Raw genomic sequence first — 15,485 nt, 5'->3', positions numbered from 1 at the left:
CCTTCCAAGCCCAGCGATTGAGAGGTACTGGGTACAATCGGTGGATAGAAGAAGCACTCACTAACCAACCCCCACATTCCACGGTGACTGGTACAGGAGACTACTGTGCTACGTACATCTTAGAGGACCAGAAGGTACCAGTGACGGACCACTATAGGCCACAAAACCCAGGCCGGAGCGTTCCTGGGCAAAGGGCCCGAGTGGCTGTTGGCATCTGGCAAGGCTGGCGGGTTTCTGATAGGTTCGGCTGGCCCACCTTTGGGGGCTGGAGGCCGGATTTCAAACCTGCAGGATCCAGCCAGTGTCGACCGCCCGCCCACTGGTCCAGGTGGATGATGTGCGTACGATCAGTGATCGTCGGCCAAAGCGCCTTTCGGCTGCTCTTCATGCCTCTTCCAGTCGATCCCAGAATGGGCGGAAAATGGTGGAAGTGAAAAGTACAGACGGGGCGTTGAATACGTGATCGCTCCAGTTGTAACCTCCCCCTCCCCAAAAAAGGTGGATAGGTACGCATCGCTTCTGCCTCGTTATTAGCTCCCCAGGCCTCAACAATACCTGCCTGCTGCTAATCAACATAGCTGCCAGTCCCCAATACAGTCTTCTTGCTGCACCATTCCGGTGGTGGTAATCGCACAATCACCCCCTTATATTATTATTATTATTTTTTTTTTCTTTCTTATTTTTCTCTCAAAAAGATTACCAGAGATACTCCTCTTGACTAGATCATGCTTCTCTAGCTGTGTAGTGGTCATACGTAGGTAGCCCGCATTGAGGTAGTACGAAGCACTCGGTCGACACGGGACTTGAATGGATGCAGTCTACGGGCCAACATAATAGACCCTTGGTGGTACCTACACACAAACCAGCCAAGTGGTGATCTTGGAAGAACAAGGAATTTCTTACCTCTCATGAATTCGTTCGGATCCTTAGTCCTGTCACTTCGGATCCCAAACTACTTCCCCGCGGTATGGAGGCCATGTTTGATCGGCTATTTTCCCGTGGCAATCACTTATCTAGTGCGTGGCCAACTGGTATATCGCCATTCCTACTTCATGTTCGAGTTTGGCCGGGTTTGGAATCAGGATGCGGCCTGTCTGGCAGTCTGCAGTCGAGAACCATAGAGAATCAGGGCTCGCCTGCAATCTAGCCCGGGTTTGCACAGACCAGAATCTAGCAAACGGTGAATGCCAGTGAGTTGTTGATCTGGGCATAAAACAGCCCTTCAGAACAGCCGATGCTGGCTCGGTTGGCTCGGACCATGGGACCATAGAAAATCCCCACGGTGGGCACTCCCGCGCGGGCAGTACCTGACCCAACGGACAGTTATCTCTGGAAGCCCCAAACTACGTTGCTTCTGCGTAGGGGTTTGCATACGATAATCGTAAGAATAATAGCGGTGTTGGCTCCTCTCGGGACTGTGGCTGGCTCTGTCTGTCTATCCTCTTTTCCTCTTTTAACTCTTTTTCGATTTACCTTCCTATGGTTCCCTGAAAAGTCCGTAAATTGATGGGAACTATTGTCATGCGTGTTGCCCTCTTCGGGCAAAGTTCACCAGATCTCGGTCGAGGTGGAGCCATTAATTTCGACGGTCTGAACGTTCCTGATAAATGACCAAAGGGCCTTTGAGTTAGTGTAGATATGCGATTATCAGCCTCCGGTTCCAACAATGAACGCACTGGCCGAAGCTGGCCTAGACGGTGGCGTTGAAACCAAAAAGGCGATCGGTGATAGTTATGGAACCTGTGGCGTAAGAAATGCACCTGAGCCGTGCCCCATACATGCCCATTGGTGCTAGTAAGGCTGGCATGGTGTAGATCCAAGAAGAATTGAGCAATAGAAAGAAGGTAGCATCGTTAATGTTTCGTGTAGTATTCGTAGTTGACGGTGGTGGTGGTGGTGGTGGTGATGATGATGATGATGATGTTGATGATGTTGTGAATGACGGCGGTGGTGGGTTTGTTTTACCCGTTACCGACCTACCAGATCGCTGCGTTGGTGACTTTTCCGCTTCATTTCTTTTTTGTTGCATAATTGTGTCTGGAAATTAGTATGCGTACATGTTTCATTGCCGAAGCGAAACCTCCAGTCGCTCCACATGGAGGTTCAGCGATGCCGATCATTCAGGGTCTTTGCGGTGCAATGACCGTGGGACAGACCACCCCCCGAAGGAATCGGTCGTACGACGACGCTGCTGGAGGAGGAATGGGGAAAAGATGAAATGACCTGGTATCTGCCGGTGTTTTACTTTCGATAGCCTACTTGCAGCCATCCCGAGCCAGCAGCTGGCCAGAGTAAGTTTGCGGTGGGTTCTTCTGCCCGGGGAAGATCCCGAGATTCTGGACGAGCTGATGATTACTATGATGATGTTGATCCAATTCCATGATCCGCGTTAAGGTTTAGTTAATCCCCCATGGCCCGCCTGGCCCCAGTGATGTTTCGCTGTGCGCTGACATTCGAACATTCCATCGGCGGTTCTCCTCCATCTGCGTCTCATGCATTCATTCCTTTTTCTTTTTCTGGTTTGGGAGGAAAGACAAAAGTGACGCTGTGGATATCCTCCCTCCCAGGAACAGTTTCGGGACTCAAAAGAAATTATGATCGGATTGGCGGGTTGCATTTGGTGGTATTCAACGCACGTACAGTAGGTTGGTTGGTAGGTAGATCGAAGTAGTAGTAGGAGGAATAGTAGTAGGGACTAAAGTTCTACTTACTACTTACTCCTCTTCTTTCTCTTTCCCTTTCTGAACCATGGTAGGACAGGTTGTGTGTATTCCCATTTGGTATCATTATCCTATTTCCCTTCAAAATTCGTCTCCCAATATCTCTGGAAGAAGATCATGAAGGGGTTCCTTTGGACTAGAGACTAATTCCAATTAGATGGGTTGGAAGGGATCTCGTAGAACGAAAGAAAATTCGTCCACACGCCCACTTGATCTGGAAAGAAGGGGCCAATGAATTCCATTTTGTTCAATACTACTTACTAGGTAGAGAGGGGAATCTTGACAACCACTTGCTTGAAACTAGTAGGAAAGGATATTGGGTGTATTGGCGATAGCTTTGGGATACCTACTTAGCTGGTACTCTCCTACCTGCTTACTTGCTTTCCCAAGCAATAATCCTAAATGATAAGAAGGTTGAACAGGGAATCTGATTAAAAAATCCGAGGCGATCAATAAGGTGGATTTTCCTTCGAGGTAGATCGACGTTAGTGGATTAAAAGAAGAAAAAATGAAAATAAATATAGACCTAGAAGTAGAAAGGGAAAGGGCAAGAAAATAAAAATAAAACGTAAATTCCAGGAAAATAAAAATAAGAAAGAAGGGTAAAAGAAAGAATAATAAAATAAAAAGAAAATCGACGAAAAGAAAATGACTGGAGGTGAGGGATGAAATCTGGAAATCAAAAATCCAAAATAAAATAGAAGAAAACAAAAAAGAAGACTTAGCTGGGAAAAGGTTCCTCACACACCCTCCGGGCCTGCTTCTTCGCCCGAAACAGTAAATCGACGATAGACTCACCAGAATGGGATTTAACATTTAACCTCCCACGGACTCCCCAGAATCTCCCCTGTGAACAACCCCGCCAGGAAAAGCTTCAGCCTTGGAAATCATCATCCCCATTATCATCCCCAGTGCAATATTAGACAAATTTACGTTTTCCATCTAATAATCCTAAGACATCCTTCCTTCCTACTTGCGTCCTCCACCCAATTGTATCCAGATCCCCTTGCTGGACCAGCCTGCCTTTCCTATAACTACATCCCTCCGCTGCAACTGAGACATCCTTTCTCTTTCTTTCATTGATTCAGACTGCTCCGCCTTGGGAAAGACAGGGAAAACCGAGCAAACCGCGTCGCAGGGCGGGCTTATCGATTGTCTCCTCTCCATTTATCGCCATCGCCTTGATCTCGAACCGCACACGCCCTCTTCCTCCTCCTCCCACCCCCCTTCTCGAGCTATTCCTACAACGAACCACAAAGCAACCGCGTCTTGTCTTTTAATCCAGAGACAGTCGCGCCTCCTAGGAAACGCTTTTCTCGAGGTTCCAGTCCAACCAGAACTCTCCATCCCGGACAATTGCCCCCCCTCTTCGTCTCTTCGCCCAACGGGGATTCGCCGCGGTTACTCCAGGAACTCTATAGTCTACATTCCTGGCCTTGCGTACTAGACCACCATAGGAACGCGACGCGCCTCTCTCTTTTTCCGCTTGACTCGGTTCTTTGCTCGCCCTCTCCTTTGGGGAACTACTAGGTAATGGCTTCTGGCTGTAAGTGCGATCGACCCTTTCCTGCCTTCCCTGATATATGGCCGGGAGATTTGTTTATTTCACCTCGTCCGTCCCTCCTCCATTCCCCAACCTCGACTTCAACTTCACACTCCCCATCCTTCCCTCACTCTCTTTTTGGCTTGCTCCCCTCTGCAGAGGCGACTTTCCCTTCATTCTTTCCCTGCCTTGTCTGCTACATCACCGTCCATCGTTCGCATTCTTACCTTCACTGTCCCTCAGTGCCTCTCTCTTGTCATCACTGGTCCCTCGCTGCACCTGCATTACTCCACCGTCTCTCACTTGTATATCGCCGCCGTTGCGCCTTGCCACATTCCCTCATATACTAATAATACACTGCACCCTCCTTGTGTCATACATTATCTTGTGCACCCGCATACCACCTTCAAAACTCTCTTTAATCTCATCCCCCTTCAGAAGACCGAAGTCGTTGCACCTGCACAGCTCCCCTACATAGTACATTCAATACTACCCACAGACACTAAACTATTCCCTGCACAGGTGGAAGAGTCGAAGTTCCTCCCGCACAGTCTCGAAAGGATCATCTCGTTGAAGACACCGAAGATATGAGATCCCAGGGTAACATGTCTGACCGCCTGACCATTGAAGTCGACTGTACCTCCCTGGGTTCCAACGAGTGCCCATCCATGGCTTCCAGCTTCTCGCCTATGGAATCACCCACGCCTACTCCTACAAGTGTGTACAGCCAAGGCTCTTTGGCTTCGCCCACCTGGCACGAAGGGGCCTCGTACCCGGGACAAGGCTACGAAAGGCACACTGGAACCACGCCCATGCGCAGTGCCTTTCGACTGGCCAGCATGACGTCAAACGATAGTATGGGAATGTCCTATGGACAAATGGAGGCACAGGAACGGATGCCAATGACCGACTTCCTCTCAGGATATGATGAGAACGTTGAACATTTCTGGATCCCCCAAGAGGCGCAGAAAGCCTACGAACATGGCGTCCCTGGACTCCCATACCCTCAGGCAATGCCTCAGTATCCCACTATGGGCCGGAACAGCTACCGACAGCACGCAGCACCCTACCTGCCCGAATCCGCTACAAACCCCTGTCTGTCGCGGTCGATCTTCCATCAGCCTGAAAGGGTCCCCAACTCAATGTCCATGGGCAATGTGATACCTTGGATGGCCCCGCCGGCAGACTCAATTGCCCCGCAAACTATTGCCCCGTCGCAGGTCGCCCCAGTCACCCCCCCGCCGTCATACTCGGAATTTTCGGGCTCGATCAATACCTTCAAGACACACAGCCCGACCACTCCAGTGCGTTCTTGTTCCTTGGGGACTACCTCTGGGACGGATACTCCCATGAGTCGCCTCTCGGGCGGGATGGATTACCTGGATGACTTCAACCAATCGCCTGTTTATCGCGATGGTCTCGCCCGAGTCCAGCGCCAGCCCTCCAGGAAAGTTGCTCGGAAGCAGTCGTCTAAGCAGAGCTTGAGTCTGGAGAACCTTCCATCTATTATCAAGCAAGTCCAATTCAAGTGCAAGGAGCCTGGTTGCAAGGGTCGCTTCAAGAGGCAAGAGCATTTGAAGCGACACATGAAGAGCCACTCTAAGGAGAAGCCGCATGTATGCTGGGTTCCTGGCTGCGAACGGGCTTTCTCGCGCAGTGACAACCTGAACGCGCATTACACGAAGACCCACAGTAAGCGCGGCGGCCGGAATCGCTATGTCGCGACACTGGACGAGAACAGCCCAGACTACAACCCTGAATATCGCGGCCAATTGACCGCTGACGGGCGACCAGTCTACAACTCCAAGTCCCAAGATCTCATGGCCGATGCTCGCGAAACGAGCGAGGAGGCGTGGTTGGAGTGAACGGATATAGAGTTTAATACGGGAAGGACCGAAACATGATACCCTTGGGCACCTGAGTTGCCCGTTCCCTTTTGGGTCATTAGATGGGCACAGACACAGGGCCCGACAGACCCCGGTCGGCGCTTCACGGCGTTCTTTGTAAAACATTTTCTGGCTATATACACCGGACGATTTCCTTTGTTAATTCGAGTGTTGCATACCTTTCCTTTGTGTTTTCCTTGACGATCTTATATTTTTTTCCCCACCCATCTGGGCCCCAAAATCTCTTATGCTTTGGAGAGGCACTTTCCATTTGGCTTCTTTCTCTTTCTCTTTTCTTTTCTTTTTTTCTTTTTTTTTTTTCTTCTTCTAAAAAGAAAACCTACCATTGGATAATAATGCGTTGAGATGGATAGGCTAAAACGGCATGGAAGGGAATGGTTTGTACACGATGGGAGTGACCTGACTGCGTTCTTTTCAATCTGATTGGTCTCATCCACTACTGAACACTATACGAGATACCTAACAAGTAATATGAATCCAAACAATTGCATGACTTGAACCATTCTGGAATAAACTGGGAAGCCTGGAAAGAAGAAACAAGGAAGCCACTGACTAGTCTTCTGTTGAGTCTGATGGGGTTCCGCTCTCTGGGGGTTTTGGTCTTTTCCAGAGCGACCTATTTTTGTCGGGTATCTGATGGGTCAGGTTTACGGAGGGGAGACAGATGGTGCTACGAGGCCTAGCGTGGCTTTAGAGATCCAACAGTGCGATGGAGCTGGAACGTATCACACTTCCTTCCCGGGAGTGCCGTCTCTCAATCCCATGGATGGGGTTTGGGGGTGGCCGCGGCAAAGGAAAGGGAGGGAAAAGATTACTCATCTACCATTACGAATGAAGTAAGTTAGCTAACAACTTACCTTTACTGTATTTAGAAGTTAGTAGTGTTGCCCTCGCACGGACTGACAGGAAGAGTGGAAGCGGGAGAGAGAGGAGGGGGGGCGAAGAGACTGGAGAGAGAGCGCTTCTGGTTGGTAGTAGTAGTAGTTAGTAGGGGACGAAGCGGATGGATGTATCTCAAGTCAGGCAGACGGGCTGTGGTTAGGGACTAAAGTAGGTACATACATGCATTAGCTTTTCGTCTCTTCTTTTTCCCCCGTCGATCTTCTTCCCCCCACCCAGTCCCACATTCCAGGAGTCTGGCATTATCCCTATTGGCGGCAATCCTACCGCTCGGTCAACTGGCCCCATGGTGTGTATCTAGTAAGTTATGTGCTACTAGTAAGTAAGTACAGTAGTATCTAACTTATCCATGGATGATCACGGCTGACGCTTCCTCGCGGTCTCCATCGATCTAGTATCTATCGACTGACACCCTACCTATATGGATCTTTCCCCTCATGCCCACCTGAATCTGAAGCAGCAGCTCAGCTGCTCAACTGAGTAAATCATCGACTAAGTTTCGACTAACCACGTACTTCTCATTAGTACGCATGTCCTGGAAATAGTACTAGTATTACTGGGGATGAATTGCTCTCCACTAGGAATTCCGGCAACCGGGATGCCATCTGAGCCTAAGGGTTTAGGAACAATAAATCCCCACATGCCAGGTCCCGTGAATGGTTACGAGGAAGAAGCCCGTGAGTCTGTTGGAAGTACTCTAGCTTGGCTTGTGCCTCTTCGCCATTCCGCCCTTCCCGTGGAATGACTCGGTATTCAACATCTGTTCTTAACTAGTCCACCACTAAGATATGGAGTAGATACTTCGTTGGTTACCCAGATGTTGAAGCTCTTCTCGGATAACTCAATGAGGCTCACCGCTCATCGACGGCTTTCCCCGTTATGTCTCGAGATCTCCCCTTCTCCTACTTACTTACATGCAGAGGAAATGAGTGCCCATTCCCCGTCACACGATAGCATCATTACTTTGTCGATCTTGCAAGTATGTCCACATTGGAAATTCTGTTTCGCTGTTTCCAAAGCTAGGACCCAGATCAGGCCACCGTCTTATCAGGCTAGATGACCTCCAAGCACTCATCGTCGAGGTGTCAGCTGTTGGCGAAGATTAACATTGCGGTGGCATTCGATCAAATCATCTTCCTTTCATGCCAAGGACACTTCCATCTCCAAAGAGAGGTAGGTTGCATTGTCTTAGTGGATCTGCTCTAGCTTCCCCACCTCAACTGATCTTACATTGGTGTTCAGGCGGCCTGGACGGACTGGGTCTCACAGTCTTTGACTCCGAGGTAGTACAAGCTGAGGCGGGAACCTGTAGCACAGAACCGAGACGAGGTTGGCTTGCTCAGCTACTCTCTGCGTTACTCATACTTCATACGCACACTCAACTACATGTATGGTTCCCACAAGCGTGCATCTGGACGTCTGGCCGGCCCATCCGTAATGAGAAGCTGTCGGTTTTGTTTTTCATACGCAGGTAAGAAGAGGAAGAGGACTTACTGGTGGTGATATGCAGCATGAACGTAGACCGCCTCACGCGTTCGCGGACTACCAGCATGGCCAGTTGAGCGTTTGTACTACATTCCTGCTAGCCGATGTATTCTGGTACAGGATCCAACAAATCAACAGATGTAGCTTTGTTGGCCAACCTACGGTGACCATGCCTAGGAGTTTTGTCTTTGCAGCCTTCCATTTTCCGACAGCCGATTGTCTCGTTAGTGAAGCACGATCGCCAGCAGCGGTAAGCTTTACCTCCGCACTGACCTTCTAGAGTACATCTGGAATGTGAACACGTCTCTCGACTCTCCGAACCTCGAAGAATCGCCGCAGAATGAGAATCTACGGTATACCACTTCACAGTCTAGATCGTTGTCCCGAAGTACCAAAAAAAGCACGCATCCATAGCCTTATCTCGGCATGAATGCTCTACGGCAGCGTTACCTTCTACCTTCTCCTTTCCATTCCATGCATTTATCTTGCAGTGCGCCTCATTTTACTCTCGAAAATCCGCAGATCAAACAAACATCCCCCACGAATGCCATTTCACGAGAAACTTCAGCCTCAAAACGCCATGTCTTCTACCCAACGTGCTGAGTCCAGGCACCCGCAGAACAATACGACCGGCAAGACCATCCGAAGTAGCAGTGCATGCTAACTACTACCATCAAATACTACCCTAACTTTTCAACTTTATAGAGTGGACTCACGAGCCGCGAGTGACCACCCAGCCTTAGATTACAAGTTGGAACAGCACAGCGGACAGCAGTTCCGATGCCACTAATGCAATGCAGGCAGACACTTGTGAACTACAGATCTTGCTTCCAATCTGTAAAACCAGGTAAGCATAATATTTCCGACAACCACCACGTATTGTGTGATCGGGTCCATGGGTGCTACAAGTACAACACCTACAGGCCGATCGTCTGAGTCTCTCACCGGCCTCTGAATCAAGAATATTTAATTCTCTCAAGCCTGCATTTCTCGTCCTTCCAGCAGCCCAGCACAACACGTCTAAATTTACACAATGGCATTCATAGTATGTGCGACCCCGGTACGCAGCCACACATCACTGGGATCCCGGGATCGTCCCATTCCCTACTTCTTCCAGAATGACCCAAATAAACTTTTGACACCCACTGAAACGGTTACACTATTGTCTGTATGTGATATCACATGTGGATTGCTCCTATTGATCAGTGCCTGCATGAATCTATCTTCTTAGCATGGCAATAGGGAGATTGCTTCCGCGGAAAATATTCCATGTTCGAAACCTCATGGGGAGGGTTTGGGTTGTACACGCCGGGCACAGACCTTTTGACCTGGAGCACACAGTATACTCCGCCACAATAATTCAAATTACGTGGATCATTCTTTCAGCTGAGGGGGGACAGTAAATCCAAAACAAACCCATCATTCATCATTGTTAAGAAGGTAACTCGAGCGATCGCTTGACTCTGGTCCTTCAATCCACTCTTTTGGCCTAGCATACTACGCGGCGAGGCAGGCAGCGCACAACTATGACTGCACAAATGACCTTACTAACCAATTCATGGCCCAGCTATTTCCTGCTTACATAATATCACCACATAAATACTCCCCACCAGCAAAAAATCTTCACCGTTTCTCTTTCCTCCTCATGCAGATGCCGTTCCTCAACAAATCGAGGTGGCTGGCAACCCAAAATGCCTTGGAAGATGATGTTTCTTGAACAGGCTTGGGACCTGATGATCTGCGGATATAATATACGCCGACCTTGATATGCGAGGAGGAATTCTTGGAAGCGCATAGCTAACAGCTTGGTTATGGGCAAGCTTTTTGACAAATCTTGGAAATTTTATCCGGTTATCTTTTTCTGAATTTACTCGCATTGTCTCTTCTACTATGATGACTTTCCTTCTTTTTTGGCATGATGCAGATGATCTGCGCTGAGTGCAACAAAAAAATTATCAAGCTCAACAGTCTGAGTTTTAGAGACATGCTTCTATTGTTTGTTTAGTTATGTCTAGTTTCGAAGAATTGAACTTTTATACACAAATAATCTTCCTCTTAATCAGGTCTATACCCCAACCAACCTTCTTTTTCCCACTTGCCCAAACCAGACATGCAAAAGAAACCAATCCCCTCCCATCCTCCCCCAGTAACCCACCTGTACAGTAGAGTAAAAAATAAGATCTACACCTCCCCAAAATCCAACCCCAAAAACACCGTCTCCTCCACCAAAGGCGTCTCATAATACGGCCCAACCTCCACAAACCCCAGACTGCGATACAGGCGAATCGGCCCTTCCATACTCCGCAACGTATCGAGTCTCATCCCCCGATACCCTAACTCCCTCGCCCTCGTCACAATCGCACTCACTAACGCCCGCCCCAGTCCCATCTTCCGCGCTTCAGGTGCAACATACAGCCGCTTGACCTCGCAGAGTTGCTGCCGCTCATCGTCCTTGACTGGGAGTGGACGGAGAGCCACGCAGCCCAGCGGAGAGGAGGAGGTGTCTGCGCTGCTGCTGTATGCGAGGAGAAGGTCACCGCCTTCCTGGGGACTGTATTTCCCGGGGAGAGAGGATAGCTCCGCCTGGAAGTTTTGGAATGTTAGGTCGATGTTGAGCCAGGCGGCGTAGGCTGTGAAGAGGGTGCGGGCGGCGAGGTGGTGGTGCGGGGTTGTGGCGGGGATTATTTGGTAGGTTGGGGGCATTTTAGAGTGAGTGTATGTGGGTTTTTTCTTGGTGTAGATGTAGATTCTTGGAGATGTTCTTTGGGAGTTGGTTGAAAGGATTTTGCGGGGTGGGTGGGATGGAGTTTAGTGATTCTTCTTGGTGGTACTATCCCTGCGAGTTGGCTGGAGTGGATGATTGGGTTGTGCGTAGTGTGTAGTATGTACATGCACTCGTCGAACTATGCTGGATTTTTCATAAGAAAGAACGCTGATATAGTTGCTTCAGTCTCTTGACTCAAGGATGTCAATCCCAATTGGGAAAAGGGCGCGATGTTGACCTAATCAGGTATGGTGTTGATACCTCAGGCTACCAGTCTGTCTTTGCTTGTCGGTATGAGCGGTTAACTCTCTTCCTTTTGTCTTTCATCGTTGTTTATCCTCAAGATTCAGTGTTTGGATCGAGGACTGCTTATTATGAGGTGATTGATATTATGCACCGGCAGTCGTACGAGATTGCATTCGTGATAGAGATACGCATTTTGCGTTATCTTGTCAACTGTCAAGCCATTAGTGCTCGTTAGACTAACTACGGAGTAGATAGCATGAGCCAAGACATCCTTCGCCTTCAACATTATTATCTCTAATTAAGTGCTTGCAAAATCGACTGGATGCGATCTCTTGGTACTCGTCTTTGATAGACTGCTGAAATTGCTGGTGACACGAACCTCGAACCACAAACTTCACTGCCTATACTATCCCCCCTTTACACCCGGCTTGTGTCGGATAATAGGCTGCTGCAGGAACTGGTCGGACATTCTTGCCTGTTTCTCATTCACCCATTATTTCTTCATGAGTTGGCTTGCCTCTAATCCTTGTCGTCAACATCAGCCAACACCAGCTCTGGCGATGCCATTCGCCCATTGCTGACGGGGTTGCCCGGTTCCTGAAATTAATCCATCCTCCGGTCCTGCAGATCACTCCGCCCAGAGCGAATCAAAGTTCTTCTCGACTCAAAAGCAAGAACAACTTCTGATACGCAGCTTGAGAGCTGATTGCCTCGCTCTTGGACAATTTGGCTGGTCTGCTCGCTCTACCCACTCTTCGGCCTAACCTCCGATGGCGCCCCGACGGCTCATCCTCCAGACCGACTGCAGACCACCGCTACACCGGTCAATTGGCCAATTCGGCAGCTCATCGTCAGCGGAGGTGCGGGTCCTCACGGCGTCCTCCGCTATCCTAAGGCTGCTTTTCTGATCGATTGCGGCAAATCAGCTCGTCCTTATCAGGGCATGTGCTATCTTCAACTTTCGGTGGCTGATTTCCCCGCTACCCACATGCGGTGGCCTGGTCGCTAGTCGGACAACCGACGCGGAGTATGGCAAAGTAACTGGCGTTACACGCTACCAAGGTATAAATTGGGTCAATTGCACCCGGCATTCCCGATTGTCATTCAGCCATTGAGTTCTCCCTCACGAAGTTAACGATCGGTTATTACGCATAATGTCTTTCCTTCCTTCTGTGGGCATGCTCGCCCTGGGCGCAATGCAGCTCAGCTCTGGTGCGCTGGCTACCATTGACACTTGCTCTTCTGACAGCCCTCTGAGCTGCCAGACCGACAACGAAGCTTCTTGCTGCTTCAACTCTCCTGGAGGCTCCCTTCTCCAGACTCAATTCTGGGACTACGACCCTTCCGATGGCCCGAGCGACTCTTGGACCATCCACGGACTTTGGTAGGACCGACACACCGGATCTCTGTATCATCGCTAATGAGCTTTCCAGGCCCGATAACTGCGATGGCACCTACCAGGAGTACTGCGACGACTCTCGCGAGTACAGCAACATCACTTCCATCCTCGAAGCGCAGAATCGCACCGAGCTCCTGTCCTACATGAAGGGATACTGGCCCGACTACGAGGGTGCTGATGAGGATGAGAGTTTCTGGGAGCACGAATGGAACAAGCACGGTATGTCTGATCAACTTGATTCGGGAACTGGCATATTGACTTTCTAGGAACTTGCATCAACACCATTGAGCCCAGCTGCTACACCGACTACTACGCTCAGGAGGAAGTTGGTGACTTTTTCCAGCAGGTCGTTGACCTTTTTAAGACCTTGGATTCCTACACCGTATGCAAATAACCCCTTCTGTTCTCATCTATAGGTACTGACAGCAGCAGGCTCTCTCCGACGCCGGAATTACTCCCTCCGAGGATGCCACCTACAAGCTGAGCGACATTGAGGATGCTCTCGCCGCGATCCACGATGGCTACCCCCCGTATGTCGGGTGCGAGGACGGTGCTCTGTCCCAGCTCTACTACTACTTCAACGTCAAGGGTAGCGCCATCGGCGGCACCTACGTTGCTTCTGAGAGACGTAAGTTATATTCAATTGGAATATAAGACACAAACTGATTTATTGTACCAGTCGAGGACTCCAACTGCAAGGACTCTGGCATCAAGTACCCGCCCAAGTACAGCTCCAGCAAGAAGATCTAGACTTGAGTTGCTCGCTCGATATAGCTTCTTCACTTGAACAACTTGAATAAATGAAGTATGCTGTAAGGTGAATCATGAAAAGTTGTGAATTGTGAGATTATTGCACATAGTAGGTAGCCTGCGAGGGAATGATTCTTAGCAGAACATTCGCCGCAATCATTCATTGCATGTATACTTGGAGACTTCAACTTCAATGCTCTCAAAGGAATTGCACAATTCCCTGTACATCTAGTAAATTCCCTGTATGGTTCAACTATATAACGCCTCTCCAGTTTCCTCTTGATCTTCCTACATCTCCTCTACCACAATACAGAAAACAGACCAAATCTGCTTTGATCAACCCAGCAATCTAGTTTTGTTTATCTCATCAATAACATGAGCAAACATTTATATTATTAAAGAACCCCAACTCTCAAATCTTCATATTTATGATAGAAGACCACTCAAGATGCTTCGATAAATCTCTGTAATATACAGCACAGCCATTATCACTGCCCATGGACATCGCATTCCAAGCAGATAGTGGCATGAAATCAACAACAGAACACATACTACATACCCTAAAGAAAACATAGCAATTCCAAAAAATGTGGCTCTGCATCCCGAAGGCACATAATATCCCTCATTCATTCGCCACTCCGAAGTATCTCTCGACAGTAGACCGAATCAACCCGGATCATCTTCACCAAGAGGCTACAAGAGCAAATTCCTAAGGGCTGAATTCAGACATATGGGAACAACCCTCCAGCTTCCGATCCTATCCTCCGTCCAAAGCATCATCAACAAGGACCCGCTGGAACATCTATCCTCTGAAGCATGCTCTGCTCCTACTAGCTAAGGTTACCATATCGATTGATTGCCCGATATGGTAGACATGTCCCTAAACTGAAATCGAAGTGTGATTTCAGATAATGAAGAAAGGAGCTATTACTTCCACAGAGGTATATCCGGCCAATATCAAGTGTCCGAATAGCTGCCGCCTTCCACTACTACCTAGGTCCTCTATCTACCTACGCAGAAAACCATATGCAAGCATGAATACTACATCGTCTTCTGCCACCATCATCCTAGCCGCATAGCCTGCCTTTACCGCTCACTCCTTAAGAGAGCATGACGGCATGGAGTAACGAAAAGGACAAAGGCAAGTTGTATGTGATGAGCTGATCCGAGAGCTTTACCGCCATTGACCAAACGATGTGCACTCATCGCACGTATGAAGGAACAGGTAGCTGCGATGAGGAAGAAATCGGAAATGGTACTATGCCTCAGACTAAATGGGACGACATAGAGCTACAAGAACGTATCTCCCCTATATCAAGATACGTAACAGCCTCTCCTGCGTTGCCCACTCGGTCACATACAGGACTGATGGGTTGTTCGGAGCGATATGGTCCAGCTTGCGATGAAGTATACCATTGAAGACCTTTGAGGTGGCTTGCGTAAGACCCAGTTTGGCATTATTTTCATCCGAATAGCTGCAAACTCAACACTGGCTGGAAAGCGGGATAGCAGTTTCAGAGATCAAGGGTCATTTGTTGGAGCAATACGAACCAGCTCATATACTTCGTACAAAACACCAATCTCAGCCGAGCAGCGTCATATCAGGCTTTGTGATTGGGACCCCGGCTCACAGGGGGATATAGGACGGATGTTCAGAATTATGAGAAACTAGGGATTCCACTAGAGACGGCGTGTTTTGCGATAAATGCTGTCTGCTGTCGTCTTATTATCTACTATCCTGATGTTCAGACAAGTGGGTTTTCGCTGGATT

General features: G+C 49.0%; 3 protein-coding genes across 3 annotated transcripts; 2 read left to right on the top strand and 1 right to left on the bottom strand.

Annotated features, from left to right (window-relative positions):
* Nucleotides 1-4,253: 4,253 nt before the first annotated feature.
* brlA (C2H2 type transcription factor BrlA) lies at nt 4,254-6,128 on the top strand (the record flags this gene model as incomplete). The annotated part of the gene is made up of 2 exons (XM_035499392.1): nt 4,254-4,266; nt 4,786-6,128. The coding sequence occupies 2 exons, from the start codon at nt 4,254-4,256 to the stop codon at nt 6,126-6,128; spliced, it is 1,356 nt and encodes a 451-aa protein (XP_035355285.1).
* Nucleotides 6,129-10,736: 4,608 nt separating this feature from the next.
* Nucleotides 10,737-11,258, bottom strand: AtWU_04280 (GNAT family N-acetyltransferase; the record flags this gene model as incomplete). Its single annotated transcript, XM_035499391.1, has 1 exon — nt 10,737-11,258. One exon carries the CDS (start codon nt 11,256-11,258, stop codon nt 10,737-10,739), a length of 522 nt encoding a protein of 173 aa, XP_035355284.1.
* Nucleotides 11,259-12,719: 1,461 nt separating this feature from the next.
* Nucleotides 12,720-13,714, top strand: AtWU_04279 (T2 family ribonuclease; the record flags this gene model as incomplete). Its single annotated transcript, XM_035499390.1, has 5 exons — nt 12,720-12,949; nt 12,999-13,183; nt 13,231-13,346; nt 13,397-13,592; nt 13,644-13,714. The coding sequence occupies 5 exons, from the start codon at nt 12,720-12,722 to the stop codon at nt 13,712-13,714; spliced, it is 798 nt and encodes a 265-aa protein (XP_035355283.1).
* Between the last annotated feature and the right edge of the window lie 1,771 nt (nt 13,715-15,485).

Source organism: Aspergillus tubingensis (genome assembly GCF_013340325.1).
Source record: "Aspergillus tubingensis WU-2223L DNA, scaffold_6, whole genome shotgun sequence".
In the NCBI taxonomy this organism is placed as follows: Eukaryota; Fungi; Ascomycota; class Eurotiomycetes; order Eurotiales; family Aspergillaceae; genus Aspergillus; species Aspergillus tubingensis.
The sequence above is the reverse complement of the archived record's forward strand: the minus strand, read 5'-3'. Positions and strand labels throughout refer to the sequence as shown.